The sequence below is a fragment of the Dermacentor silvarum genome, chromosome 2, assembly GCF_013339745.2.
Source record: "Dermacentor silvarum isolate Dsil-2018 chromosome 2, BIME_Dsil_1.4, whole genome shotgun sequence".
In the NCBI taxonomy this organism is placed as follows: Eukaryota; Metazoa; Arthropoda; class Arachnida; order Ixodida; family Ixodidae; genus Dermacentor; species Dermacentor silvarum.
In genome coordinates, this window is record NC_051155.1 from 247,938,438 (window position 1) to 247,966,408 (window position 27,971).

A 27,971-nucleotide genomic window follows, 5' to 3' on the forward strand; every position below is an offset into this window, starting at 1 on the left:
TCATTATAAGTGGGCTCGACTGTAATACTTTTTTACTGAATTTTTACAGGTTTAAAATGTTTTTCTTTTAAATGTTGGCGGCTATCAAAACCTAGAAAGAAACAAGAGTCTTCTGTTAGATTTGTCAACAAAAATGAAAGATGGAAATATGGGGTTGACAGGACACACTTTGCACATGGAAGAAACTTGAGAAAGAAGCGAGTATGGAAACAAATTTGTGTAAATGCTTTTAATAATGTCCAAAATACGAGGTAAGCAGAGGCTAAAAATGTACTAAATACCCTTACCAAGAAGCACTAACGGACTGCTACCTTGAAACATGAAAAATACAAAACAAGCTGTCACTGCCCACATGCCTAAATATTATGCACAAGTATATACACAGATACAATTTACTTAAACAGCTGTCCATTGAAGTTTTAGATGGAATGAACAATGACTTATGAAAGTGGATGACTAGACAAACTGCACAGTCACAACTAACAGCTTAACGTAATAGCTTTACAATCACAAAAAAAAAAAAAAATGCTTCCAGAACATCTCCTGCCTACATAACAAGGATATGATCCTTCTTTTCTTGTACATAAGCACTACAGTAGTGTACTACATCATTCTGGATCACTTTACAATGGAACGGGATATGCCACGAAAGACTAAATGTAACACTTTTTCTAACTATAAAAAAAAAAAAGAACACGCACATACACATTTTTATGGCTGTGCACGTATGCTGATAACGATGACCAACAAGCATTTCGGAATGTTGAGTAGAAGAATAGCAAATCAATGCCAACAATGATCATTGATCTCTTGAGGCAGTCAAGGCACATGGTATTTCTCTGCAAGTCTTAAGGACATTGATGCCCCACCAGAAGGATAAAATGCCAGGTCAAGCTTAGAGGGCACAGGGAAATAAAGAGCGGCATCACTCACATTTGGCCCTTTGTCTTTCAACATGTGCCACCAGGGAGCAGCTAAGTTGTTTACACCACAATACGGCAAATATGCTGAGCTGCGAAACATTTCATGAAAATTTTCTTTTCCAGAAGCAAGTGCAATTTTCGCTGAGCCACACTATCATGAAATTCAATACGAACACAAATATAATGCAAGGGGCAATTTTAGGGCCATGATAAGAAGAAAAAAAAAATGATCTGCATATAACGCAGCCAAAAAGAAAATCGTTTTTGGTTGCATAGAAGAATTACAAGGAAAAAGAGCACAAAAATAAAACAGACATTGTTATCCAAGTACAAGGAAACAGATTTACCAAAATCGGGGCAAAGAACCTCATTAAAGCAGGATATTATGGTACGCCTGCTGCTGCTTGTTGACCCAAAATCAAGGCCAACCACAATTTGATGGAATGGAAGGGAGAACAGCCCGAAGACCTTCAATATGGTGGCACATTTGTACCTCTGGAATTGTGTCACACTTGCTGCTTCTCTCTCTCTCTCTCTCTCTCTTTTTTTTTTTTTTTTGCTAGCATCAAGAATAAGCATTTGCAGTAAAGAACAATTGAAAGATCACTAATGCCATTTTTCTGTTCCATTGTCAGCTCTATCTTCGCTTGCTCAACAAATCTGGAACTTGTGTAAAGTCAAGGTGCAACCACACCAAGGATAGCAAACCACTTTTAATTTGCAAAATCATGTCTCCAAGCAATCACTTTCTTTTTTTCTTTTAATTTGAAAGACTAACTTGCAAACTGGCTCCCTGGCCTCTAAACTTGTCCTGGACCAATTTTGCTTATGATGGCAGACTCTTGTGATCTAGCACAACCATTACACGCTTGAAGAATAGCAAATATTGTGCAAGTAGGTTGAAAACATTTGTTCAGTTTGCACATCATATGACACATAATTTGTACATTGTTGTAGTGACCTAGAAGAGCTGAAGAGTTATTCTTCAGGGGACTGCAGCCACATTATAACAGAAACAATAACTACCCACATTTAACGAGACATTAGACATACTGAAATTATAAATTTCTGCATTAATAATTCTTCAACTCGGAATGCTGTTCTCTTCTTCAGCGACATCTGGACACTTGCTTTTGATACCCAAAAGCTTATCCTACCACATAAAGATTAAAAAATATGCATTGAAATGCCTTTGCTTTCTCACAAAAACAAGCTTGACCAAAAAAGAATAAAACCTCATTGGCAGGGATGTGAGAATGTTGCACAAAATTTCATATACAAATTGCATATTTCAGCTGCAGAATTCAATATTCAGCTTCTTTGAATACCCAGTCACAGCCGATTACACAGAGGTTATTATGATTCTTTGAGCCTGCCACACTTGGGCAAAGGGCAATGCATTTCAAAACTATATACTGAAGGCTTTAACCTATGTTTAGCCAACTTAGCCAAAACACCTCCAGTTTTAATGAATTATTATTATCTACTACAGCAAAGCTCAAAGGGTGTAGCTGTTCTAGCCTCCAAATAATATTTTTTTCCCTTTTGCCATTTATATGAAAAACTAAATTGCTTTGTCCTTCAGCAGCTTTCGAACCTGTCATCTGTCATGGTTGCAACAGTGCGACTAGACGTGGACTGAGTAAAAAGAGGACACAGTGCACTTCCCTTGTCCCCTCCTTTTACTCAGTCCGTGTCTAGTTACACTGTTGCAACCATGAAGCTATACCAACACGCCTGATTTTCTATCCTGTTGTCATCTGCCATTTATGTAATATGAAGTTTTGTTCTCTTCGTGCAACTCTACATGTCTGCATTACTAACGTGATGCATGGCATTGTAAAAATATCAAGCTTCTTTTCCAAATGAAAAAAAGCTTAAAGTTGCAAAAAGTTGCAATACCAGACAACAAGCTTAATTGTTTTATGTGCATACACTTGCATGATGTTCCTTTGTTCAATTACAGTCAGCATAATGATCAGACAAAGTCTAGTGACATTTTACTCTTGCTTATTTGCAAGCTTGATTGAGCGGACTTGCACTTGCAAACGGCATTACATGTACTAATAAAAAAAAAAAAACAGCACTTCCCTTGTTCTTTCTTATCCTTTACCAGCTCCAAGTTTGTTTTTGATATGCTAAAATATTTGGTACAACCTGATATCTGAAAGCCCGTGCTCTTTAGTATTCATTATCATTTCACTTGAAAATTCAACCATTCACTCGCCCCCTACCAGTCAATATTGTTCCCCATGGGTTCTTCACAATTTTGTTTCATTGGTAACATTCATTAATTTGCATACTTTTGATGAGCTCAGCACAGCTTGCCTGGAGCAATGCGGTGTAGGTATACTCTCTTGTTACATTACACATTTAATTTAAAGCTTCTTTTAATTTAATTTAAAAGCTTGTTGTTCTGAACGACACTCTTAAAAGATCAAGAACAACAACAAGACACATTCTGGCCACTTGGAATAGTAAAACAAAAACAATATAGAAGGAGAAATTGGAATGATGGATAGCGAGACTAGAAATGGATGAAACTTAGACGACCACTCTAACAAAAGCTTCAGTGGGCGACTGATAAATTTTGAGCCAATGAAGGATAGCAAATAGACAAAAAGATTAAATGCAACTCTAAAGAACCCTTGCACATTATGGAAGTGTGATAAATAAATCCTTGCTGACTTCTTTTAAAGTCTTGTTAAATGATAATTAAGTTACAATATGTGACCAGTCTTTTTTAAGTTTTAAAGAACCTGCTAACTTTTATTTGTATAAAATAGACCAAACTTTCTGGCTGATTAAATGCCACACCTTCTATACAATCTGCAAGGTTAAAACAATATGTTGTCACCCCATGTCAAGGACTGAACAGTACTACAGACAGTACCTCAGACAGTACCTCTAGGAGTAGATTTTGCCTCATTAAGATATATTGTAAAACATATTGGTTGTAAGTGTCAATATAGATCAAACTATTTGAAGTGCTAAGAATGAATTTTTGGGTACCAACTACTATGCCAAAAATACTTGATTTTTCCAGTAATGCGCAGCTGCAATATTTCAAAATATCTTTTTCAAAGGAGTTCTCACGAATTCACAAATATCCTGTCTTGGCAAAAATGGGCTACCACGAGAACAATCGAGATCACATATATTTTTGCTCAACAACAAACAATTGTAAACAGTATGAGCAATCATGTCCAGCGTATCAAATGCCATTCTTAGGCCATCCCTGGCCCTTGCGCCAAAAAACTCATATGATCATCAGCAGCACATAAATAAAAATGCCTTTTCGGCTGTTCAGTTCATGTTCAGTAATAGGGACTGCCATGTAAACAATGCATGGTATAGAGAGAGGACATTGTGCTCATCTTGCAAACGTGTCTGTGTCATGATTCCTCTGTATTCGTCCTGTCTGTGTAACCATGTCCTGCTTCACTTGCATCATGTTTTCTATTGCCAAATCATCCATGCAGTAAGCATGCTCATCAGCATAGCACTTTTTTTTCTTTCTAACTACAGTGACAAGTGATACCTTTCATGCTTAACATGTTCCTCAACAGCAACAGAACCTGTTCCCTGCATTGTTCATGTCACAATGAAGTTGCACTGAACTTTCTGACTGCCACAATCAGAAAATTTCACGTCTTTCAAATGTTGACTCATTCACACAGATCACACAGCAGGAAACATGTGGAAACAATGATCGTGCCTAGTACAGATGAATTTGCAATGTGTCATCATTTTACTTTGTTTACAGTTTTAAAGTTGCCATTCTATCAGGTAGAGCTGCAGTGAACAGGTTGGCTTCAGAGATATTTCATATCTTAAATGTTGATGTCCACTGCTTAGCTAAGGAGGCACTGATGTACCTCAAGGATCGGCACAAAAACACAGTGTTAATAATAGAAGTAATCTCGTTCCACTCATGCACTTTGGTCTAGTGTCTAAACTCCTGTTTTCTTTCAAGGTGCTATTTTGAAGTGCTGGCTCAGTGTAGAAGGGTTTTCAGTGCTCTTGTTTTACAAAACATGTGATTTCTAATAGACTATATCAGCAGAACATTTCCTGTACCCCGCTTTTCTCAACCAGCGAGCAGCAGCTCAAGTGCGCATGCACTGAACGCTCAGGTGCGAGTACGTGAGCGGATGGGCGCCTCCGTTTCGCTAAAGAGCTCGCTGGATATTGAGTGCGCAAGCGTGGCGCGCAGACAGATGAAAATACAAAATGGCTGCCACCATCGTCGCAGGTCTGCTGATATGCTCGGAAGACGCTCTGCATCTTTCACGCAGTGCCTAACCAGACGAGATCAGGGCAAAAACTCGGCGTCAAAAGCACAGCTGTGAATATGATGATTTGGTGACAAGCGCACAAATGGCATGTCAAGCGCCTTCGACTTGGCTCATGCGCAGCCTAATTTGATAATGCACACTTGTTTAGAAGCGATGTAAAAAAAAAAAAAAAAATGTGAAAGCTTTTGCTGAATATCCTAGAAAAATTGCAACAGTAAGAAATATACATTGCTTGGCACTGATATGCTATATACTTGTTGTCTAACACCTCATGGTGCAGTAAGTGACTGCAGGTCTGCCGCAGGGTTGAATGCTCAGCTAAAACCTCTAAAACCTGTTCTTCCTCCATTCAACCGCTGGGGCGCAGAGGGTGTACACGAGCAGAGTGGGGAACAGAAAATATTCTGCTAAAAAGCTCTAGTGAAACTGAACTTAATTTTTAGTGAACCAAAGTAACATTGTTTGGTGTTGCTACCAACACAATAGCTGAAAGTACAACAGAAATAACTAAACCCAGTAATCGCTTCATCAAAAGGTCCTATGAACAAAACCTTGCCTTGAATGTCCCTTGTTCAGTGATTATGTCGATGTGTCAAAGTGCATAAAAATAACTGAATTACTGGCAATAGTATCAGAACAGAATTTTGCATCTGTATCTTGCATCGGTACCAAAATACAGTCTTTAGGGGTGTTGAGTACTGGTACCAAGGATACAGTAAGTATCTTGCATAGCCCTGCCACAGATAAATGGCAGCCATACAGATAATTGTAGTTAGGGCCAGTGCAATAAGCTACTCCTGTTATTATTGCATTTGACTAGTACAAAATGGGCTACATCTAAATTATATCTTGTTCAATAAATTACAGCATCAAAGCATTTTTTTTTTAATCTGTTCATGGTTCTCAATGTTTCTGGAAGGCAAGCGAAGTTAATGGAAGTGACAAGAATCATCTAAGTTGGGATTCCAAAGATTAAAACTTGTAAAATGACAAGCCCACAGTCCACTGAATTGAGCACACTGGTGCACGGATACTTTACATTACAGGAGTACTACTAGGTAGCTGCTAAGAAAGATGATTCATTCAGAAGTGCTTATTAGAAGTGCCACATCCTTCAACATTGACTTGAAATTTTCAGGTAGCAAACCACTTGCATGGTAGTAACATGAAAATACTGTGCTGAATGGTTTTGAAGCACGTTAAGCCATGACTGAAGCACAACATATTTGCTTTCAGGCATAAAACATTACTGTAAAAAAAAATAATGGTTTGTAGCCAACAATTGTGACACTGTCATTTCCCGATTCAGACATCCCTTGTCAGCTGCACCAACATTAATTACGAGGCAATATTTAATGTGCACACCTTGAGGCAGATTCCACAAGAAAGTAAAATTTAGAGGTAGTTGGCTAAACATTTAAGATTTACTACTCGCTCAGCATGACATAAGCTTCCAGATCTACAGCACATCAAAGCACAACAAACTTGTGTTGCACGACGCTGACCATTCACATGTTACAAGTTGCGTGTGGCTGTTTAGACAGTAATATGGCTGGCTAATCTGCGCAAAGACGTAAACCTGTTTGGTTATTGCGGAACATATGGCTGCAGTTAATTACTGGAGTGTCTGAAGTATGCCGACTGAATCCGCCATTGCTTAAATATTGGAAAGCACTCTATATTACTACTGAATTGCAAACTGCTATGACTGAATGCACAATATGCTGTCTTTTTTTTTTTGAAACTGTGGTCACTTTTTAATTACATATACCCAAATAAATCACTATACTTCAAAATTTTACTGAGTATAACAGCTAAGCTCAGGGTGTTTCTTGCATAAATAGGTATAAAAAAGTGTTGGCACTACTACATATTGGTTCCTGGTTACTGTTTAACTGTACAGTGCATTACTACACTTTCACGGGGATCATTTGCAACTTGTTTTTAGTATGTTTCATTCTTCGGGTAAGAAATTAAATCGATTGTCTTGGTTTCATAAGTGAAATCTACAGTGGTCAGCAAAGCAGCTATTCCCTGTTTAGTAAACCACTTTGTCAATAGTGTAAGAAAAGGAAAAGGTGCTGCTTTTCTGCAATGACTAGCTGCTAAGTGGTCAATGCATTTCGTCAGGATGTGGCAATAAGGGAAAGCAATAAGGGTTACATAGTTCTTGCTTAGACCAGCAGCAGCAATTCACAATCTTAAACTGAAAAACAACTGTATCCAAACCAGAAATGTTGAAGTGAGAAGTAAAACTACATGTGCAAATTACTTCAAGTGCAAAATGGCTATGAATCCACCTTTAACAATCTTTAAAAAGCAATATTTTAAAATAATCACTGCCGCCAATGCTTAAGAAAACAAATCCTTTAAAGTATCCAGCCCGGATTTCTATAATTCAGACTTGGAAAAAGTAATGCCAGAAAGTAAGCAATGATATCTCTGAGCATTTAGTGTTCATAAGTTCAAATGCAAACAATTGTGGAACTACTCCAGTGCATAATTTTGTTTCTAGTTTTACCTGTATTTGTAACATCGGCTTAACACAGACTCCAAAACATATACTCGGGACTACTCGATCCTTAGAAACCGGCTACACAGCTACTACACATGCACTTTCATGTAATTATGTGTAAAAAGCCTTCATTGCAGTTTACGTTTAAATTTATGAGTGCTGTACTTCATGTATGTATAAAAACTGGGAAAGTGCAAGTGTATATTTTAACGCAGCATGGCTGCTATGCTGCTAAAACAGATTAAGTGTGCCTTCTCTAATTAATTTATCAGTGTAATAAGTTTTGATGCGGTATGTGTAACCAGTGCTCCATTTTTAGGTCAAGAGCTCGCAGGAGCCAACAAACATGAAACATTGTGTACTCTTCATGAGGCACAAAGCAAAACTGATTTCAAGTAAGCAAAGTCCACACTCAGCTTACAAGAGGTGCGTTCTTGATCCTTGACGGCTGTAGTACCAAAGTAGCTAACATAATTTGTCTGGTACACATCCACACATTGGAAGAAGAACAGCACTTAGCTGTAACATATGTAGCCTTTACTAACTTCTCCTTGCCCTCTTTTCTGACGTAGACAAAAAGGAAAAAAGAAAAAAAAGATTTGAAACATTACTACAAAGTTTCAACAACAGCCCCAGTACAACATGCAACAATTAACTTGCTTCTTTTCTGGTACCTCCTTTTGCACTCACACCACAACAAAGAAGAAAAAGGACATGAACAAGGCAGTGTTGTTGAATGGGTGCCACGCCATTAGCCGAGCTGGTCAAACGCACTTCTGGCAGTCTTCTCCAATAATATTGCCATTCTGTGTAACTTGAACCTTGGCCTTCATAAGAAACCTAGGAAGAAAACAATTTAGTCTAAGCACCCACAATACTGGAGTTTGGCAATGATTTCGCTTTGAGCTACCCTCAGGCTTATGTGAAGAGAAACAAAAGCAATGCTGAAGGTGCAGAACTTAATAATGTGAAGCCAGCTTGTAATAAACTGAAAGAAATGTGCCACGTTGATTGAAATGTTCATGTGACTTCTTATGACATTTGAATAAGAACACTGTCTTGAAGTTTACGTGAAGGTTGTCTCACACAGCATTACAGACTTAAATGTATATGTTAATACATGCAGCTATATAAAATTTGATTACTGAGCAGCATTGAGATTAGCAATGGAAGACCTCACAATATAGTATGCAAACGAGTCACCGAAAAACCAACTATTCCATTTATAGCATCACGGTACTACCATGTGCTATATTTTAACAGCTCCCTTTGTATAGCTTAGCAGCTGCATAAGGTGATGGACTGATATCTGTAAGACAACATTGCTTATAGGTTCAATAGAGGAAAGCACCACACCTGTAATGTCACCAAAAAACAGTTGATTTAAGTATAGATATAATACAAGCTCAAAATGCACATATTAGAACAATAATGCCAGGAGCTTAGAACAACAGAAAACTCAGTGAGTGGCATTCAAATCATGAGTGTCACGAGCCTTTCCAACTGAGTGCTTCATTATTACCATATTAACTCGCATGATGAACGCACTCACGTAATGACCCCCCCCCCCATTTTTCCAATCAAGAAGAGTGCTTTTTCTTTTCATCGCATAATGAATGCACCCTGAATTTGCTGCCGTGAAGAAGGAGAGACACGGTATGATTTGGAACCTAATATGGTGTTCAGCGGGTACGATTGTATCAGATGCCGTATCAGACACGATGTCGTACCGTGTGTCTCCTACTTTTATTATGATAGCAATTACAGTATAGACCACTTATAACGTAACCGCTTATAGTGCAGGACCGGATGTAGTGCGGTCTTTTCAGACTCCCGTTAATTTTCCAATAGCACCCCATGTATACACATATCGCTTATAGTGCAGTTGCGGGAAACGAAATACCGGTTACAATGCGGCTGCCTGGGAGTACGGAAGTCAGCCGAGACGGCGAACGCTCCCCTCAAACGGGCGCCCCAAGGAGTGCTCGAGGAAGAAAGAGAGACGAAGTGGAGGAGAAGGGCGCGTGGTGCGAACAAACAGCCAGTGAGGCTGAAACCAGAATCTTGAGTGCGAGTCGTGAAATATCACGGCGCGCATAGCGAGCGAGGGCCACGAAACTGCCAACGCCGGCCAACGCTCGCTTCACGATAACGGCAGTAAACGAAACTTCAGGGAGTGGGCGGCGCCAGCACGGCACAGCGAAGGGCGCACGCGGAGACCGTGGAATGTGAGGGAGGAGGGCAGCAGGGAAGCGGATTTCGCCTCTGCAACTTCAGTGGCTCCCCTCGCCCTCCCTCGTAGCTCCCTCACTTTCGACTGTCACCGTGCGCGCCCGCCGCCGTGCAGGCGCCACCGCTCCAGCTGGCCCGGCACCAGCTCCCCGAAGTTTCGTTTTCTGCCGTTATCGGGAAGCCGGCGTTTGCCAGCGTGGGCAGTTTCGTTAGCCGGCCTGGGACAGCACCGCTGCTTCCCTCTGCGCCGTAGCCGCAGCGTGCAAGGTCAACACATGACTAGAAAGTAGAGGAAGCATAAAGGAGAAAGAAGGGTTCACTGCCATTTTCTACGCGTGGCTATGGTAGCGTGGCTGAGACGTCGGCACGTACACGCATCTTCCGACGCAACGCAGAATCGGCGACCTTGCCATTTGGGAGAGGGTGAAATTTCCGCCGCGTTTTTTCTTTCTTTCTTCCTTTTTTGTTTTGTTCACGCGCGACATTGAGGGGTCTCTCCTAAGCTTTTATTCTATGGCGGTGCCGGAGCAATGCCGGTCGGAGGTGCCGCCGTGTGATTTGGTTCGAATTAACGAGATTCGACTGTAAATTGAAAGCAAACGTTCTAGCCACATTCCTCGACTGTCGCATACACGTGGCAGCTCGGTGCACATGTTTTGCATATGTGTGGGCCTTGAAAATTGTTGCTTTGGTTATAGTGTGGTACCGCTTATAGTGCGGATATACGCGACTCCGGCGACTTATGTTATAAGCGGTCTACACTGTATATGGACACTCCAGGCGCATTCTTGCCGTTGGCGCCGACAATTGTGCCTCAATCTCCCGCGTTCGAGGGAGGAATGCGGGAAGGAAATGCGCCGTATTTCGTCGCACGCATGGCGCCGGGGGGAGGGGAGGGAGGGGGGCGGTGCAGCATCTGTGCATTGCGCGGCCCCCCACGCTCCTTATCTTGAAAGCGACCTGCGTCGGGGCTGAGGCTAGGTGCGACGGCGGCTTATTGACCCTTTTCGCGGCGATCCCGTGGGCGCTGCCATGTTTGATCACGTGGTGTTGCGTCCATTGCTTGCCTCAACTGCCTCCGTTGCCTCCATGTTTACAGTGGATGCACATGATGCCCAGTGCTATACTCGGGAAACCTCTGTTTTGGGAACTATCGTAGACGCTGACTGGGTGGACGACACGGAGCTTTGGCCACAGCTTCAGAGGACATGTAAAAGCACTTTCGGAGCTCATTAGGCTTTGTCAAAACGGTGCGAGCAGCGTATATAGTGCTTGTTCTAAAAGTGAGGCTAAAAATGTATTACAAACTATCCAAACTTTCCGCTTATGAATTGAATAAGAATCAGCGTGTTTTGCTCTTCGTTCTTTATTTGGCAAATACTTTGAAGCAGAGTCTTGTCATGTTTCTGACTCAGTGAAGTTTGTTGGTGCGGTCACTATGTGATTGTTTTCTACCTAATCACTTGCGGGTGTGCTCAGTTTCAATATATTCGTTCTTGCAGCACACAAAGCTTGGAACGTAGCTGTTCTGTACTTTGTAATAGCTTGTGACAAAGATGTATGGTAGTCCACAGTGGGCTGTCTGTAAATTCTCTAGTAACTTGCTTACCCTGTGGACTGTCACGAAACATTCAGCTTCGACCATTCGTGTGCTGTCGCCCATGCTTTGGTGCATTGATTCAACTGTATGACCATTTACATATTCTTAATACGCTGGCGATAGAGTGTGCGTAAGTTTACGTGGGAGTTGGGGTAGATGTGTGTAGATAACGTGTGCAAAACTTACTATGCCAGGATGCGGCGCTACTCCCTTTGTCATTGTTTAATGTGTGGTACTCACGTTTGCCGTTCAAGTCTTTTCTTTGGAGGTCAGCTATACAACGCTGGTGGATGAGTGAATTTTTGTTTTATCCATGAGAAAAGTCGTGCATCGAGAAGGGGCGGTAACACAGGCTGTCTGTATGTAGCAACGATCCGTGAACTTGGTGACACATATTCATTCCATTCCTTAATATGCCAGTCACTATTTTTGCAGCCAACCACTGCACACGCCTTCAATCCACCGCTCCACATTTTGCAACATGAATGGAGCACAGCGCATGAGTGAAAACCCAGTTGCATTTCGGAATTTCGGACAGCTGATAGCACAGAAACAGGGCAGAAGTGGTAATGGTTTCACATTCGCGCGCTTTCGCTGAGGCAACGTGTGGCGCCCCGCCGAAAGCACGATCTCGTTTCTCGAGAACAAACTGTTCCATGAAAAGGGTCAATACCTTTGTGCGTGCTCCGTTCTCGCCGCTCAGTTTGCGTCGATTGAAGCAAATTGAGCGGCGAGCACGAAGGTCACTGCACGAAGGCCACTTCGCTCCCTGTTGCTGCCGCGCTTTCTCATGCCAACATTTTGACAGCGAGTGTCCGTGGTCATTGAGTGTGATGTGTTCATGTTTGCCTGTGCGTGCTGACAGCATGCTTGTTAATTTACATAGTTAGCGAATGTTTGCAAGTTTATATGGCCGATAAAACTATTATATTTACTTCGTGTAGCTGTCTACGCATTTGATGGTTCGCCTTTCGGGCGAAACTGCAATTTTTTTAGAGGTGGCTGCGGAAAAAAAATCGCTAAAAATTTTACCCTGCATAATGAATGCCCTCCCCAATTTTGCACATAATTTTTTAGAAAGAAAGTGCGTTCATTATGCAAGTAAATACGGTATTATTCTTCCACCACAATAAAAACATAACTTTCACTGAGTAGCTAAACCATGCCATGCTTGTCGTGCATAGTTTAGGCATTGTGCATCCTTGCTGTGCTTAGAGCAGGCATAAGAAACTGAGCAACAAGACAATTTGCCTTTTGTTCCTAGGAAGAATTTGCTAAACACGGCTTCAAAGCACAGATAACTGGCACTCACTCTTCATGGCTCTGGCAAGATGTGCACTGGCCTGCAGTGAACATTTCACTGCAACCTTGAACATCTTTTGGTGTTTTCTTTATGCTCTCATCGCCCAGGAAGAACCAGTGACGCAACCCATTTGTAGCCTTTCCAGCATTTTGCTTCTTGTGCAGTTCATAGAGGCTGTCATCAATCAAAAACCTGCACAGAAAATAAAATTAAAATAAACAAGAAAAGGATCAGCTTAATTTGTTTGACTGATATCTCACTTTCACTGATATTATCATCTCGCATTAGTTCTCTTTTCGTAATTTCAAAGAAAGGGCTTGTTAGTTGAGTTTCACTAGCTTCTAGGGCCATTTTAGTTCTTAACTTGCATTAATGATCTACCACCCGTTATATCTGAAGAATGTATGCTTTAAGCAGACAATACTAACATATTTATAACAGCGAGAAAAGAAAATGAAACTATATGACAAAGCTACAACAGCCCTAAAAAAAAATTATCACTCTGGCTTCATGCAAATAAACTTCTCGCAAACGCCACTGAAAGTAACTGTGTTAGTCTTGCCCCTAAAGACACAAATTTTACGTCTAATAACTCGCTTGTAATGATTAACACACCATTAGAAAGAGTCACTAGTAAAAAATTTCTCGGTGTCCACTTGGACACACAGCTTTCATGGCACACACATGTTCATGAAACAACACTTAAGATTTACAGGAAAATACCTCTTCTTTACAGGTTACATTACATTTTCCCATTAAAAACATTCAAACATTACATATGCTATAGCAATTTACGAATTAACCTACCATACAACGCTGAAACCCTTTAAAGTAGCGCAGAACACAGCACTAAGTACTCTTTTTTTATATAAGAAATAGACTCAGTTTCATATGCTTATGGATTACTAAACATACAACTCACAACAGTCTGTCACAATTATTGTGTTCTACTACTTGCTTACAAACTTTTACATAATGCTGTTCTATGCCCATCAATAATGTTAACATATCAAAAATCCACATACTGTATTCATTACGTTCTACCTCAACTGTACCATTATGCATACCCTACATAAGGACTAGCAATGAATTATATTCATTTTATTATATTGCTGCGAAACTGTGGAACACTTTACAGTATAGCATCCCATCATCCACATCACTTTATTTATATAAGCAACTTTTTTTCGTTCATCTACTTAACTTATAATAGTAATCATGTTAATGAAGAAAAAAACGTTTCGCACACACTTGTAACAAAGATATTGTAATACTTGTATTTATTTTTATTTTTGCCTTGTAATTTACTTGTAATCACTTATGTTAAAAAACAAACCCCCACTACAATAATGATGGAGGCAAAAGGTGTAGCGCACCCGAAACAGGACAAAAGAAGGACACAGACTATACACACTTTTGGCGCTAAATGTGTGTGCAGTCTGTGTTTTTCTTTTGTCCTGTTTCGGGTGTGCTGCACCTTTTGCCTCTATCATGCTATACCAGAAAGCCCAACAGGTAACTTTGTTCCCTGCTACAACTCCTGAAAGGGCTCTGGGATCCTGCCTGTATAACAATAACATGCGGTAATATTTATCAGAAACAATAGAAATTGATTGACTGATTGATTGATAGATAGATAGTTACCACTGCTAAGGATGAAGCATATTCCAAAACATGATGTAAACAATGTGCAGTGTCAGCATGAGCAATGTGCACTGCATAAGCTTCTCCTCGTCCTGAACCTACACTATCTAACCAAGTAAACAACCTTAACCAAAATGCAAAGAAAAAGAAGAGAGCCAGCTCTTGTGCCTCACTTTTTCTTATCCCACTTGTTCTTTTTTGCACTACCTTATTGTAATGAGCAAATACCGAATACTTCAGCTGGCAGCTTTACTCCTACACACACTACGATGGCACAGGTTGTGAGGAACAGGACTTGGGCAGTAACAGCTTGGATGGTCACGAAGACACTCTCTCTGAAGTAATTGCTGGTGCCTCCACTTTTTTCAAGAACTGCTTGGTGTTTCCAGTCACTTTCCTTAGTGAACAAGGCTTTCATATGGAATCCGATCAATGTCTTTGTTGTGAATGTTCCTAGCGATATCAATGCATGGCATACCTGTACCACAGGAGAGGCAGTGGAGCCGTGCCCAGATGCCAAAGGGCATGGGCATCAACCAGGAAACGCCACGGAGGGAAGTCACCCAGCTCCAGCAAGAGCAGAGCGTCTAGCATGAACACAACAATGGTGCCCCTCCACACATAGCCGCGCTTCCTATGATGCCAGCACCAGCCCAGCCAACCAATTGAGTTGAGCAGACCTGTATGAATGGCCCACGTATCAGTGAACACTGCCCATGGAACTCTTACATCAGAAGCACTAAATCATGAATTCACCTAAAACAGTAGCGAACTGGCAAAATGGACAGCAGATCTGCGGGTACGCAGAGTGCTGAAGGAATTGTGGTGCCGAGAAAACAGGCAATGAAGTCTGTAATTATGTTGTAGTACTTTAATAGTTTGTACTTATATCTAACAACAATGCATTTGGTAGTATGTTCACAAAAATGTTTCCCTAATTATACTTGTTGCATTTGTGTGCAATAAATGAGGATATGATGCCATTTGTAGTGAAAAGCCTAATTTAATGCTGGAAACCATGTCCACATGGCAGCATTTTTCAATTTACAGGCTAATAAGCAATTTAATTAGGTACCGATATGCCAGTAGTACAGGAAAAGAAAATGGTGGTTAAAATTTCATTTATTTACGCTTGAGTCGGGAGGACACTTAAAAGAAAAACAAACTTCTGCCATTATCATACTTGCCTGTAATCACATTGGCTTTCATGTTGTATCCATAGTCAAAATGCACAAAGTTTAAGTACTGGATATGGTAGACAAAGAAGGCCGCAAAAGGCATGGTCACCGAGATGGACAGCCACATGTTTTTTGTTCCAAGAACTCTGCAAAAGACAGTCGTAAGGATAAGCAGTGGTAACACATTACTGTAAGCAAAGTAAAATGTTACAAGCAGAGGTAAAAGTAACAGTGTTACTATGGAGGTGCCAAAAAGTGTCCATTACAAACATTGAATTTGCTATATTAACTTCCTTGAGGTTTTTCTTTTTCTTTCTTGATGTTTCTCACTGCCCATTATCACACGGAACACAGACAGTGGGCAGCTTTAGAGTTGGACAGAAAGTTATCACAAATTGTGTTCAGTTCAATTTCTTTGAAAAGCTCTTCAGCTAAGTCTATAATGAATACACAATTTGACTCAGACATATGCCTTATAAACCAGTGCAGCGAGCCAATGAAGCCATTGAGCGATAATTCTGATTAAACTGATATATGCCTGAACACTTTCAGCATTAACAATATGACTTGAAACCAGCAATAGACACTAGTGCACAGAAAAAGCAACGCTATTGAAAGATACCAGGCATCCTGACAAAAGCTGCGATGTAATTGCCTGACACCAGTAAAGAGAAACTTCTTACATGCTATAGCGAAGCTTTAGTGCCACATGTTGCCAAGCAAGAGAGCTCAACAATTTTTTTTTTCCTCTCACATACAGGTTTCTGCAGTATTGCTTACCTCATACATAAACTGTAGAGCGAGTAGAGCACCACAGAAAAGGCACAGTAGTAATCAAGCTTCTACATGAGAAATGGAAAGAAAGAAAGTTTTGAGGGACAATCAGTCTGCTGAACATAAAGAAAAAGGGCCCATAGTAGGCCCCAAGCCACTCTCAAACATTGTATATCTTGATGTTATCCATGTCTTAGATAACAGTTATAGGAGAAGCTCACTGTTAACATGGGTTTTGCGACATGCAATTCCACTATATCAAAACCAAAGGTACTGAAAAGTGACTTGCAATGTAATTACATGTGAGCCAGCAATCAAACATGGTCATCCCTGACGGCAATACAAACAGTGGGCTGTCTGTAAATTCTTCACTCCATTACAACCACTGCTTAATAAAATCTATTCAAGTACATCTAATATTGGTAGTGCCATTACTGAAAGACCTTAAACTCGTTTTCTTGTTGGAACAACATTGCACTAAAATCAACTGCAGTGCCACAGATGCATAAAGAGTGGCAATAAATACTTGTTTTCAATCACTACACCACTCTAGAGGACTGCAGCGAGACAGCAATTAGCAGATAATTTGCAGGCAGGCAAACTGGCCATGATGGCTTCCCCCCATTTTGTGGCCCACTCAATTTCTGGACATGAATCCCAGCATCTTATTGCAGTGTTATGTGAAAAGTGCTGTGTAAAAAGAGTGAACGTCAGAAATCCTTGAAATGAAGGTGATGAATGCAGACATAGTAGTATTTGTCAAGTCGACATGAGCAACATCCTTTGGCCAGAATTTGTCAATCAAATGCTACTATGAAAGCTACCCGGTGCACAGTGCACCTATGCAGAATTTTAATAAAATGAAGAACACTGCACGGTGAAAACTTATTGTGTCAGCGACTCAAAGTAAATATATTATTTTTCTGAAATACATTCTTTAAAGGAGCTTTAAAGAGGCACACTAAGTCAAGCAAGACTGATAACAATCTCTGAACATCCTTAAATATGCAATGTTTTCTCGCTTGTAAACAAAGTGGAATATAAAGTTCGGGTGGAGAGTGTTCAATAAAAAAGAAGGGCTTATTTACAGCGTTTGATACAGGCATGTAATGCAGTTCACAACTGGGCATACAGTTGACTGAGGAACTTTTGAGTTACCTGGCACTCTGTGATAATCACTTATAAAACAAGGGAACTGCATGTCACCAGATTCACATATAGTTTTGCATTCATTTAAGGAGACAAGTGTGATAGTACAGAACTATATAATGTTTTAAAGGTATGCAAACAGGCTCAGATCCAGTTCTGATTATGAGGCACACCGGAGTGGAGGGCTCCGGATAAATTTTTGACCATCTGGGGTTCTTTAACGTGCACTACAACGCAAGCACACGGGCATTTTTGCATTTCGCCTCCATCAAAATGCGACTGCCGTGGCTGGGATTCGATCCCGCGACCTCGTGCTCAGCAGCGAAACGCCTTTGCCACTGAGCCACCGTGGCGGGTTAGGCAGAAATTCGTACAGAAAAATACTGTGCATAAGTTATCTGCCTTGAGCCTTCACTCAGGAACTGGTGACTCTGCGCAACATCCATGGCTCTCATGCACCAGAATCATTTGGAACAGTCTCCCTTACATCACAGTTTCTCTCTATAAACTCCAACAAAAATTATTTGACAATTTTGAACAGTAAATTCTCAAATCAAATAGCAACACTTGCTAATTTTGTATTTGAAATTTCAAATATTTGCACACCCTTACCAATTATTAATAGAGAAAATGAGTGCTGAAGGTTGTTTTGTGAATTTCACACACAATCTATGGCTTCGATGACATCAGTGCCATGCCAAAGATTTTATGTTATTCGTACACGAAAAGCCTGCAATAGTTATCAGACCATATTTTTATTACTCCTAAAATGTGATAGAGTTCAACCTTAATGATAAACAATCCAAAAGACTTAGTCAAATTTATTTTTTCAATCCCTTATCGCTTTTCCCTGTGCAGGGTAGCCAACTAGTTGTCTATCTGGTTACCCTCCCTGCCTTTCCTTGTAATCTGTCTTTGCCAAAATCTATGATATCACTAATAGCTGGTGTGAAATATTCAACATTATGTCGCCATCTGCGCTTTGAATTTGCATAATTTCTTGGCAAGCCAAGTCTCTACTGTAAGCAAATGTCCCATACTTAGTATTTTATAAGCTAAATGCACCACTTTACCTGAATATTTTGTCGCCCCTTTAAAGGGCCCCTAAACCACTCTGAGCTCAAAAATTTGTTATGCATTGGCAGCTGTGTACCAGTCTACCAAACGTACAGCCACAGCACATTTTTGAAATGACAGAGTGATAGCAACGTTACAGGCATTTGATGAATATGCACAGCCGCTGCAGTTCTTGCTTAACTTTGCTACAATCCCCACAGGCGCTCTCTCCTCCTAGCCACTTGCGGTGCAGTGAAATCTACGGGTTGCATCAAAACACTACATGAAAGGCGCCATTGTTCGCGTCTAATCACCCTCCACGTGACATTGACTGAATAGAAGCTTTATGCAAGGATCAATGACACGCAAGGGGTGAGCCCACTCTTTTCTCAGAACACACAGCCAGCTCTTGAAACTTTGGTGCTGTCATCCCTCGTCGAATGACCAATCGACAGCTCTCACCCTGTTGGTGTCATGACGAGCGAAGAAGGAACCAGATGAGCCCAAAGAGGAGAACAGGATTCTTTTTTGAATTTGTGGCTTCCCTGCGACGCATAGTGACTGCCATGTTTGCCAAAGCTGATTGTTGCAGTATTCAGTACATCATTCGGGTAGTTTCACGTGTAATGGGGAGAGTTATTTACAATTATTTCATATTTTTGTCATAGTGAACCCTTTTATAAAAACGTTCCTTGCTATTTGTAATGTGTATGAATTTTGGTGTGCTAGATATGTGTAGATGAAACACCTAATTCACTGGACTTCACACACACCTAAGAAAGAAAAAAAAGAAAACGAAATTGGTGTTGGCCATAATTACCTCAGTAAGTGGAGTGTCCCTAGCATGAAAGACAGCAGACCAGAACCAGGCATTAATCGATAACTGAAAGAGAAATAAACAGTGACAAAAATGTTCCTTTCTAAGACAGTGTGGTACATGCCAAAAGTAAGAATTGATCTCTACTATAAAACGAAACTCCTATTTGTCTATTTGAAACATATGGTCAAGCACGTACCAGCAAGAAAATAACAGATAAACAATGCATTGCACATGATTAACCAAAAAACAACACTTTTCACAGACAACGCTTTGGCCTGTCTTCAATTCTTCTAAAGCAGCCATCCTTCACTAGATGTAATAAAGCTTCAGTTGTCACCTTAACAAATGGCAGTCTAAGGTGATTGAGTGTGTCACAGATCCTTCAAACAGCATTTGACAAAAGCAATCGAAGTTCCTACCAAATGCGAAATAAAAGATTTCCTCTCGGCAAGGTTTGTAACAACAGCATTTCTCACCACTGCCTGCCCTTTCCAGATGACATAAAAGGGAGCTGAAGATGGTACAAGCCTCCTGAACTTGCGCCACATCCACAAGTGGCAGATGCCATTCAGGATAGAAAAGATAACTGAAGCTGGCTCCTGGATGCCGTAGAACCTCCGAAATGGCCACTGCAAGTTGTGCAGATTTCATATCAGTAAGATGGCTCGCAAAACAGCAGATGCCGATGCACCCAACTTACACATACACATAAGCATATAGCCAAGAACATCTTGACAATGACATATCACCACAGGAGGGAAAGGGGGGGGGGGGGGGGGGAGGTCATGCATACTGGAGTACAAGGAGTGTGTATGTCTTGATGACTGTACTAGCGCACCTACCCTTCAATTTGTTTGCCTCAAGAACAAAAGCATACTGTTCTTGTTGTTTTCTCGTGAGAGGCAATATGGCTGATAAACGAACGTAGGCAAGTGTCTATTTTTAGTATGACACATTGTAAACAAAAGTCGAACACAGTATGTGTAGTTAGGCTACTCGATGTATTCGATCTCTGAGCCATTGCGAGCGCACGAGCCACTTCGCTAAGTGCACTCATTTTGCAATTTTCCATTCTTGATTTGACATCTAGACTTTCCCTGCTAACAGTAGCATGGCATCGTCGTACAACTTTTTAAGGTTGAAAACATGCTAAGCGCAAACATGGTAAGCGCAAACGCGTTTGCTTCTTCTGCTTGTTACTTCTGCATTAATTTAAGAATGACTTTAAGAATACACCGGGTGCTAAGTAGAGAGGCAATGCACTAAACGCGCAGACGTTGCATCAATGGAATCTCCGAAAGACAAACTGCATCGTGACGTTCTTTACGCCAACGATCCACAGCACGCATAAGCAAAAGACAGCTGGCGTCAGGGACACAGACACATAATGATTTAGCACGCACTTTTCCGTGAAACTGGGGCACGGGCTTGCCGTTAGCCTGGAGCACGTCCACAGCATGCCACATGCACTCGTGACGGCACTCATCAGCGCAGTCCCAGAGCAGAAGAGCCAAATACCACGCTTGACCCGAGCGAAAGGTGGTTTGCTTCTCCTGCGTACAGTTGATGCCGCGGCATCGTCGTAGACACGACTTGTACTCGGCACTCTGATCCCCCGTTGATGCGGAAACGACATCGAACAAGCAGAGAAGCAGCGCAGCCAAGGATACGGCTGCCACACTGCGAGTGATGCCGCTTGCTTGCGAGGGTCCGATCATCACTTTACAAAACGAGAAACCGATGGGGCGCCGTAGTCCTGCCCATCTTATCAGCATCTGAACTGCCGGAGGCGGCGGCTGATTGCGCGCGGCGCTGCTCCTCGACGTCGTATCAAGAGCTGCTTCGGCAGCTCTCGTTCCAGTGCTTCCGTGTTGCTCCCAGTTCGACACGAAAGAACGCTAGCTGTGCCACGTGATGTCATTTCTTTTTCACGCGTTACACAGGGAACAATCTGAGCACATTAAATAGCGTTATATTGCATTTAGTGGCCCTGATGGACCTGACATATACAGCGACGGGCAGCTAGCTCAGACGGGTGAATGATGCAGTAGCCACGAATTCTTCCGTTTATTTTCACTTTCGTTTCCGTTTACCTCAATGCTTTTCGCGTTGCCAAAGTGCAGCAGTCTCTCTGAAGGTTAGGTAATAAAATGCAAGAGTGTACTCAAAATTGTTACTAAAATTTAAACAAAGTTGACTTATAAGCGTAAAAAGAGTGTGATATGCTATTGTGATGTGCGAGTGATAATTTTCATCGTAAAATGCGTTTTTGTCGTCACGCCAGTGGCGCGTCGAGCGGTTTCGGTTCAGGTTCCGGAGGCGCCTCTGATCCTGTCGCACGGTTTTGTACGCGATTGCGGAAGGACCATTGAACGTAGCCTTTGTCGTTTCCCTCCTGAAGCCGTTGTGCACGCTGTGTGATGACTGCTACGTGAGCATGGAAACTTTTATCGTGTGCCCGTCAGCGACCCATGTGTGTCCCGCTGGTATGTGTTGAGATCTCGATGCACCACCTTGGCTCATCAACTCACCGTAGGAGTGCCGAGTCGCCGCCGACTGCTGCTTGTGCTTGCTTGCCGCTGACGACGGGCGTCCTGCATTTTCCTGCGAATTTCTACATCTGTGATCTTCACATTTTCTGCATCCAATGTGCCCACTGCAAATGGAGGGCTCGGAGCGCAGCGACAAATTTGTGTCCTTGATTGTGGTATAATCTGCGTGCCTTGCAGCGGATCGATCAATCGAGCGCGATTATGGAGAAACCACCTGTTAACGAGGCACCTATTCTCCATGTCGTCGTCGTTGGATTTCACCACATCAAGGGGTACCAGGTAAGCTGGGCTCCGCGGTAACACGCGGATTGTCAATTCGGTTGCCTGTAGAGGGACTGCACATTTGCTATTTGTCAGTTTGTGCGTTCCTCTTTCGCCCTCTTTCTTATGGTATAATATATGTTACATCACTGACGCGGGAATAAAATTAGGGAATCAAGACATCTTCTGTAGAGCGACATATCTTGGTAGATGCTTTTCTTGAAAAACGCCCTTGTTTAGTTCCCCCCCTCCCTCGCCACAAGCCGCGAAATCTGATGCAGTCGTCGTGGCAAGCTTGAGACTGAAGAATATACACGCACAGATAGCTGCCCAGCATTTGACCGCTGTACTCTCGGTATCTGTACAGTGTGTTCCCTGCAAATAGCAACTAATATGTTACGAGTCCGAAAGCAAGTGTGACAGCTAGCTGTATCGATCCCCGTCGAAGTTCGGCGACGCGATCGACATATAAATTTGCTTGTTTCGTTGCCGATATATAGGTGCCGGTACCGACAAAATCTGTTATATGTGTAGCTTGTATATTTGTAGTTTGTAGCAGTTGTGTGCAAAATCGGAAACTGGTACGCTGGTATGCAGAATTATGAACTGGCCGCTTTCACCCTACTTGTTCCAAATAAGTGTAAGTTTTGTCACTTGCATATTGAACTATTTTAGCAAAATTGAAGCATGATCGACTCTACCAGGTTCGAAGCTGTACGTGCTTGAAAATGACATGTAGGCAGGGCTCGATCTGCACATACTCAAGCACGCTCTAATACTGTCACTTGCATGAGCCCATAGCCACCTCCCATAACCAAGAAGAGTTCTTGGCAGCAAATAGCAGCGAGTCAGTGACAGTTGAACCACTCATTAAAAGTAGTTATCAATTGATACATGATACTGCCTCAGCCATACAGTGCTTTAAATCCCTGGTGCCAAATTAAAATAAGTGGAAACGGGAACTGCCTATCTCCATTGTCTTCATCACTATATATGATCATTCAATCAGCAATATCTAATTTTCTTTTCTTCTTTTTTGTAAAATTTGCTTGATAGTGATCTGTCATCACAACAGTTAGACACAGAGGAAAAAGAAGAATGATCCCAGAGTGATAGTCTCCTCTTTTCCTCCGTGTCTAGTTGTTGCACTGACAGATTATGAGCACATTCCAACACGCCCAGCTCTCTCTACTTGTAGTTAGTATTTATGTTTTTATTTTGTGATTACTTGGTTCTCTTTGTATTTCTGAATGGCATTTATAGTAAATGAACGTAATAATATGGTGGTTCTTCCTGTGCAAGATCAGATTTGGAGAGCTCATTTAGTGCGTTGAAGTTGTTGGTACCTTGCATGTGCACTTAGCTCAGTAACTACAGTGTGTAAAGCATGGGTGTGCAGAAGCTGCCAATTTAAATGGCTTCTCTGTGGAAGACAGAAGCCTCCAACACTATTCGTTTCTTCATTAAGATCCACACGCCCCTGTTTAGGAAAGCAATAGAAAACATTCTGACATGCTGACTTTATGTATTGTCCACATACTACAACAAATTGAATATGAATGGGAGAAAAATGTGAAAATGACCTATATATGGTTACTTAAAAACACAATGTCCAATTGCTGCATAACGAGAAGCTATGTGCTGTGGCCTGAACACTCGACATCCTTCACACTTGGTTAGTGAGTGTGAAAGTGGGATGGCATAGTTATTTTTACTTATTTACAATTTCAGTTAATGTCAGTAGTACAATTACTATCATGCTTCAGGTAGCCGTAGGCTATGAGCAACCATTGGTATTAGTGCTTGGGGAGTACGTGAACATTTAAAAAATTGTGGGACAGTAATGGTTTACTTAAAAACTAATGGCACTTTTTTGCTAGCATTAAATGCTGTCAACACTTGAACAGTTAAGGACTGATTACATTTTATGTTGCTGTGTGCTTACCTTCTAGCTGGAGTATGCATATCCTCCAATACTTGGAAGAGGGGAAACAGAGGCTCAGGAGAATCAAGATCTTCCCGAACCATGGAAGCATCTTCCATCCCTTGCATTGCCTGATGGTGCCCATAATTATGAAGAAGGTAACACCACAAGCTTTCATGTCAGAAACATTCATATAGGGGTGTGCAAATATTCAAAATTTCGAATACGAATCGAATAGTCTTTGCTATATTATTTGAGATTTTTATATTCAAAGTTGTCAAATATTCATTCACTTCAAGTACTATAAGGGCCAACTGTGTTATAATATGCAAGTTAAGACACTTGTAAATTATTCTGCTCCTAGAGAACTGTGGTTGTTGTGTAAACAAACTAATTTTTTAGTGATCGCCTGGAGACCATTTCTGCACATCAGTTTTCATTCATTAAACAAACAAGCCTCTCACTTGTAAATTATTCTGCTGCCAGAGAACTGTGGTTGTTGTGTAAACGAGCTAATTTTTTAGTGATCGCCTGGAGACCATTTCTGCACATCAGTTTTCATTCATTAAATAAACAAGCCTCACCTTAAAACTGCCTATGAAATTGTTGTCCTGATTTTGGCAAAGCAATTATTTGACCAATCTGGCCAAATTTTAATTCCTTTCAAACAATTATGTTGCTGTAATGCGTTCACTCTTTCAATGAGCACTACACTCTGCTACGTGCATCTGGTCACGTGCTGTTCCTTTGTTTCATTACTTCCATTCTCATGATTGAATTGAATTGAATTTATTCTCCTTGAACAGAAATATACAAGGAAAGGAGTAGCCACAAAAAGCTACTGATATCAGTAGCTTGACGGGGGGGGTGGCTGCCTCTTTACACAGCAGCAGCAGTTTACAGACACTTTTTATACAAATGACTGGTTTTACACACATGTACATACAATAAGGATTTTGCAAAATACAAAGGAAAGCTTTGCATTAATGCGTAAATACAAGACAAGAAATAAATAAATACAACATAATTCACAGAAACTGAAGTCACATTGTTTTTTTGGGGGGTAACTGTGACACATCTAGAGATTTGTTGGCAAGATTATTGAGCAATGCTGGAAGGGTAAAAGTGATTGATTGTTTCGCATAGTTGTTTTGAGGAGTAGGTATGTGCCAAATATTGGGGTGATGCGTAGTGTATATGGCAATATTTTCACTTAATTCTGAAACCTCGCTGTCAAAGAATCGGTTCTTTTTTGTAGCCGAACAGTATGACTGGAGTAAACGATAATTATAAGAATTATTTATGTCTTTAACCTTAAATTGTTTAAAGAGTTGCTGCGTCCTAATGATGTACCAACCAGCCCAGACCAGCACACTCCTTCAGTTCATATGAGACGTTTGCAATTATTCTTATGAACTTCTTTTGAATTAGGAACAGTCGGTTTAGATTCGTTTTTGTTGTTGTGCCCCATACTAGGTGTGCGTAGGATAACTGAGAAAGGGCTAACGAGTTACATAGTAATAGTTTTATATGTTGAGGCATGATATGTATACATTTGTTTAGCATACCCGCAGTTTTGCACAATTTTTTATGAGTTTCGCGGATATGGTCATCCCAAGATAAAGTACTTGAAAAATATATGCCTAGCACTTTCATGCATTCTACTATTTGAATTGAATTTATTATTGATTACACATTATGACCGAGTGTAATCAACGGAAAGTTTACAACCTGCCGCAGATATAGTCACTTTTCCTTTGTTTCTGATTTACAAGCTTCTCAGTTGAAATGACTTTCAAGTGTTAATGGCATTAGTGGTATTAAATAGCGTAAATGAGCCTTTTGTTGCAAATGAAGTTCAAACAACCTTTATATTTCCCTTTGTTTAGAAATTCCAAGTATTCTATATTCAATGTGATTTCGAAGCCAATTTTTTTTCTAACATTCACATTCCATTTGGTTAGAAAATTTCACTGTTCACACACCCCTACATTCATACTGCAAGCCCTTATTGGGTAGACATTAAAATGAATTGTAGCACTGCCATGCTGACTAAACCAGAGCTAACTCATTTCCACCGTAGACTGCCTTGGCTGTTGTGACGAGGCCGCTTTGTACAGTACGCTAAAACATTACGGAATGGCTTGCACAAGATTTGTTCAATCTACTCAGTTGTCACTTGACATGTTTTGCTGTCAACATAGTTTTTTCCACTACCACTAAATGCAGTGTTGTTCCATTGTATACCATCCTTTCTTCTTGAAATATTGTTTTACATTGTTGTTCAAATACTATCTGCAAGTCACACACATTTTACTGCAGCCCAAATGCACAAATATAATTTTTGAACTTTCACACTTCTATTACCGGAAGCTATAAACAAATTGCATGAATACAAAGGTGCACATAGCAGGACACGTTGCTCCACATGTTTGAGGTGCCTTAGGCTGAAAAGCTGAGAATAGAAACCACGAGCTGCATAATAAAAGCGGTGTTAAAGTTTGCCGACAAGAACATTTCTTTAACTAGACCAGTTCACAAAATTGGGTGCTGTCTTAGCAGCCATCTGGTTGAGCACTCCGAATAGCTGCAAGAAATGTGACATAAGCCCTTCGTTCGATAAGAGCACTATTTTAAGCCAACACCATGAATAGTGCACTTGTAAGATTTCCAAATGCTTTCACAAGATCGGTTGCTCCTACATAAGTTCTCCTTTTCCACATCTCAATCAAGTATTTTGCATATTGGATGTCTTAGAAGCCCCATTGTTTGGGGTTATGTTGTCCTTCATCTTTTGTTTGTGCTCTTTATATATTGCTACAAACATGTAGCTGCACTTGCACTGTCAATGCTATATTTGGGATCTTGTGTGGTCTTGGGCTAGTTCATCATGCTCCCTTCTCCTTTCAGCATGTTTGGAAATGCCTTTCTTTAACAAGCAGTTGTCTACACCTTCCGCCAATAACTTCCTTTTTTATTCACATAGCAATTATACGGACACTCGAGCCACACTAGGATTGTCATCTCCTGGATGTGTGTGCGTGCCTGCATGTGTGTGCAAGTGCACACGCTATCCAGGCCACAGGTGGCCCACTTCAGGTGACGAAAAAGAAAGCAGAACTGGCATACACCACATACCGCATTCCTTTACTGAACACAAGCATGCTGCGCTGCAGCAATCGCACGTGAATCCAGGATTTAAAAAAGATCACCGCTCAAGCACTCCATACAGATGGTTAAATATCGAAGCTAAAACGTGCGGCCCCTGTGTTTATCACTGGGTTAATCTCAACAGTTCATTAAAGTCTTTCTCGAATATTGGTTACGTCTGTGTTTCTTAATGAGGTTACACACACATTCGGCTGCGACGGAGAGAACAGTGTCACTGAAGGTATGCCCGCAGTCCGCCATTGTCGCATTGCCGCTTGCGATTCTTCAAATTAAATTGCTTCAAAATTAAATCCGTCCGTCACGGTAAGACAAAGAATAGCTCATACCCCCTTAGGCAGTGGCTCATACCCCCGTAAACGCGGCCTCCCCATTACGACGATAGAAGAGAAGTGAAATTCTACGCTGGAACGACGAGCGGCAATGGAGCCAGCTGTGGAAGAAGACGACGATGACGAACGCAGGAGCAGTGGGATGAGCGGGTTCGCGCTGTTGCGCCCGAGGGGCGTCAACGAGCCAGCTGTGGAAGAAGATGACGACGCTTGAGCCATTGCTGATGATAATAGTTTCTGCG

At 41.2% G+C, this 27,971-nt stretch overlaps 2 protein-coding genes across 2 annotated transcripts in view; one reads left to right on the top strand and one right to left on the bottom strand.

The window, feature by feature from the left end:
- Positions 1 to 216: 216 nt before the first annotated feature.
- LOC119443071 (post-GPI attachment to proteins factor 3) lies at positions 217 to 21,726 on the bottom strand. The gene is made up of 8 exons (XM_037708215.2): positions 20,896 to 21,726; positions 19,969 to 20,121; positions 19,493 to 19,555; positions 16,474 to 16,535; positions 15,703 to 15,839; positions 14,994 to 15,195; positions 12,881 to 13,063; positions 217 to 8,576 (listed from the first exon to the last, which is right to left on the bottom strand). Exons 1-8 carry the CDS (start codon positions 21,265 to 21,267, stop codon positions 8,501 to 8,503), a joined length of 1,248 nt encoding a protein of 415 aa, XP_037564143.1. The 5' UTR covers positions 21,268 to 21,726; the 3' UTR covers positions 217 to 8,500.
- Positions 21,727 to 21,780: 54 nt separating this feature from the next.
- LOC119443070 (late secretory pathway protein AVL9 homolog) overlaps positions 21,781 to 27,971 on the top strand; it is a 34,566-nt gene continuing 28,375 nt past the window's right edge. The window contains exons 1-2 of the mRNA XM_037708214.2: positions 21,781 to 22,323; positions 24,258 to 24,387. Coding sequence (XP_037564142.1) covers positions 22,246 to 22,323; positions 24,258 to 24,387 — 208 coding nt within the window. The 5' untranslated portion in view covers positions 21,781 to 22,245. The remainder of the gene's footprint in view (positions 22,324 to 24,257; positions 24,388 to 27,971) is intronic.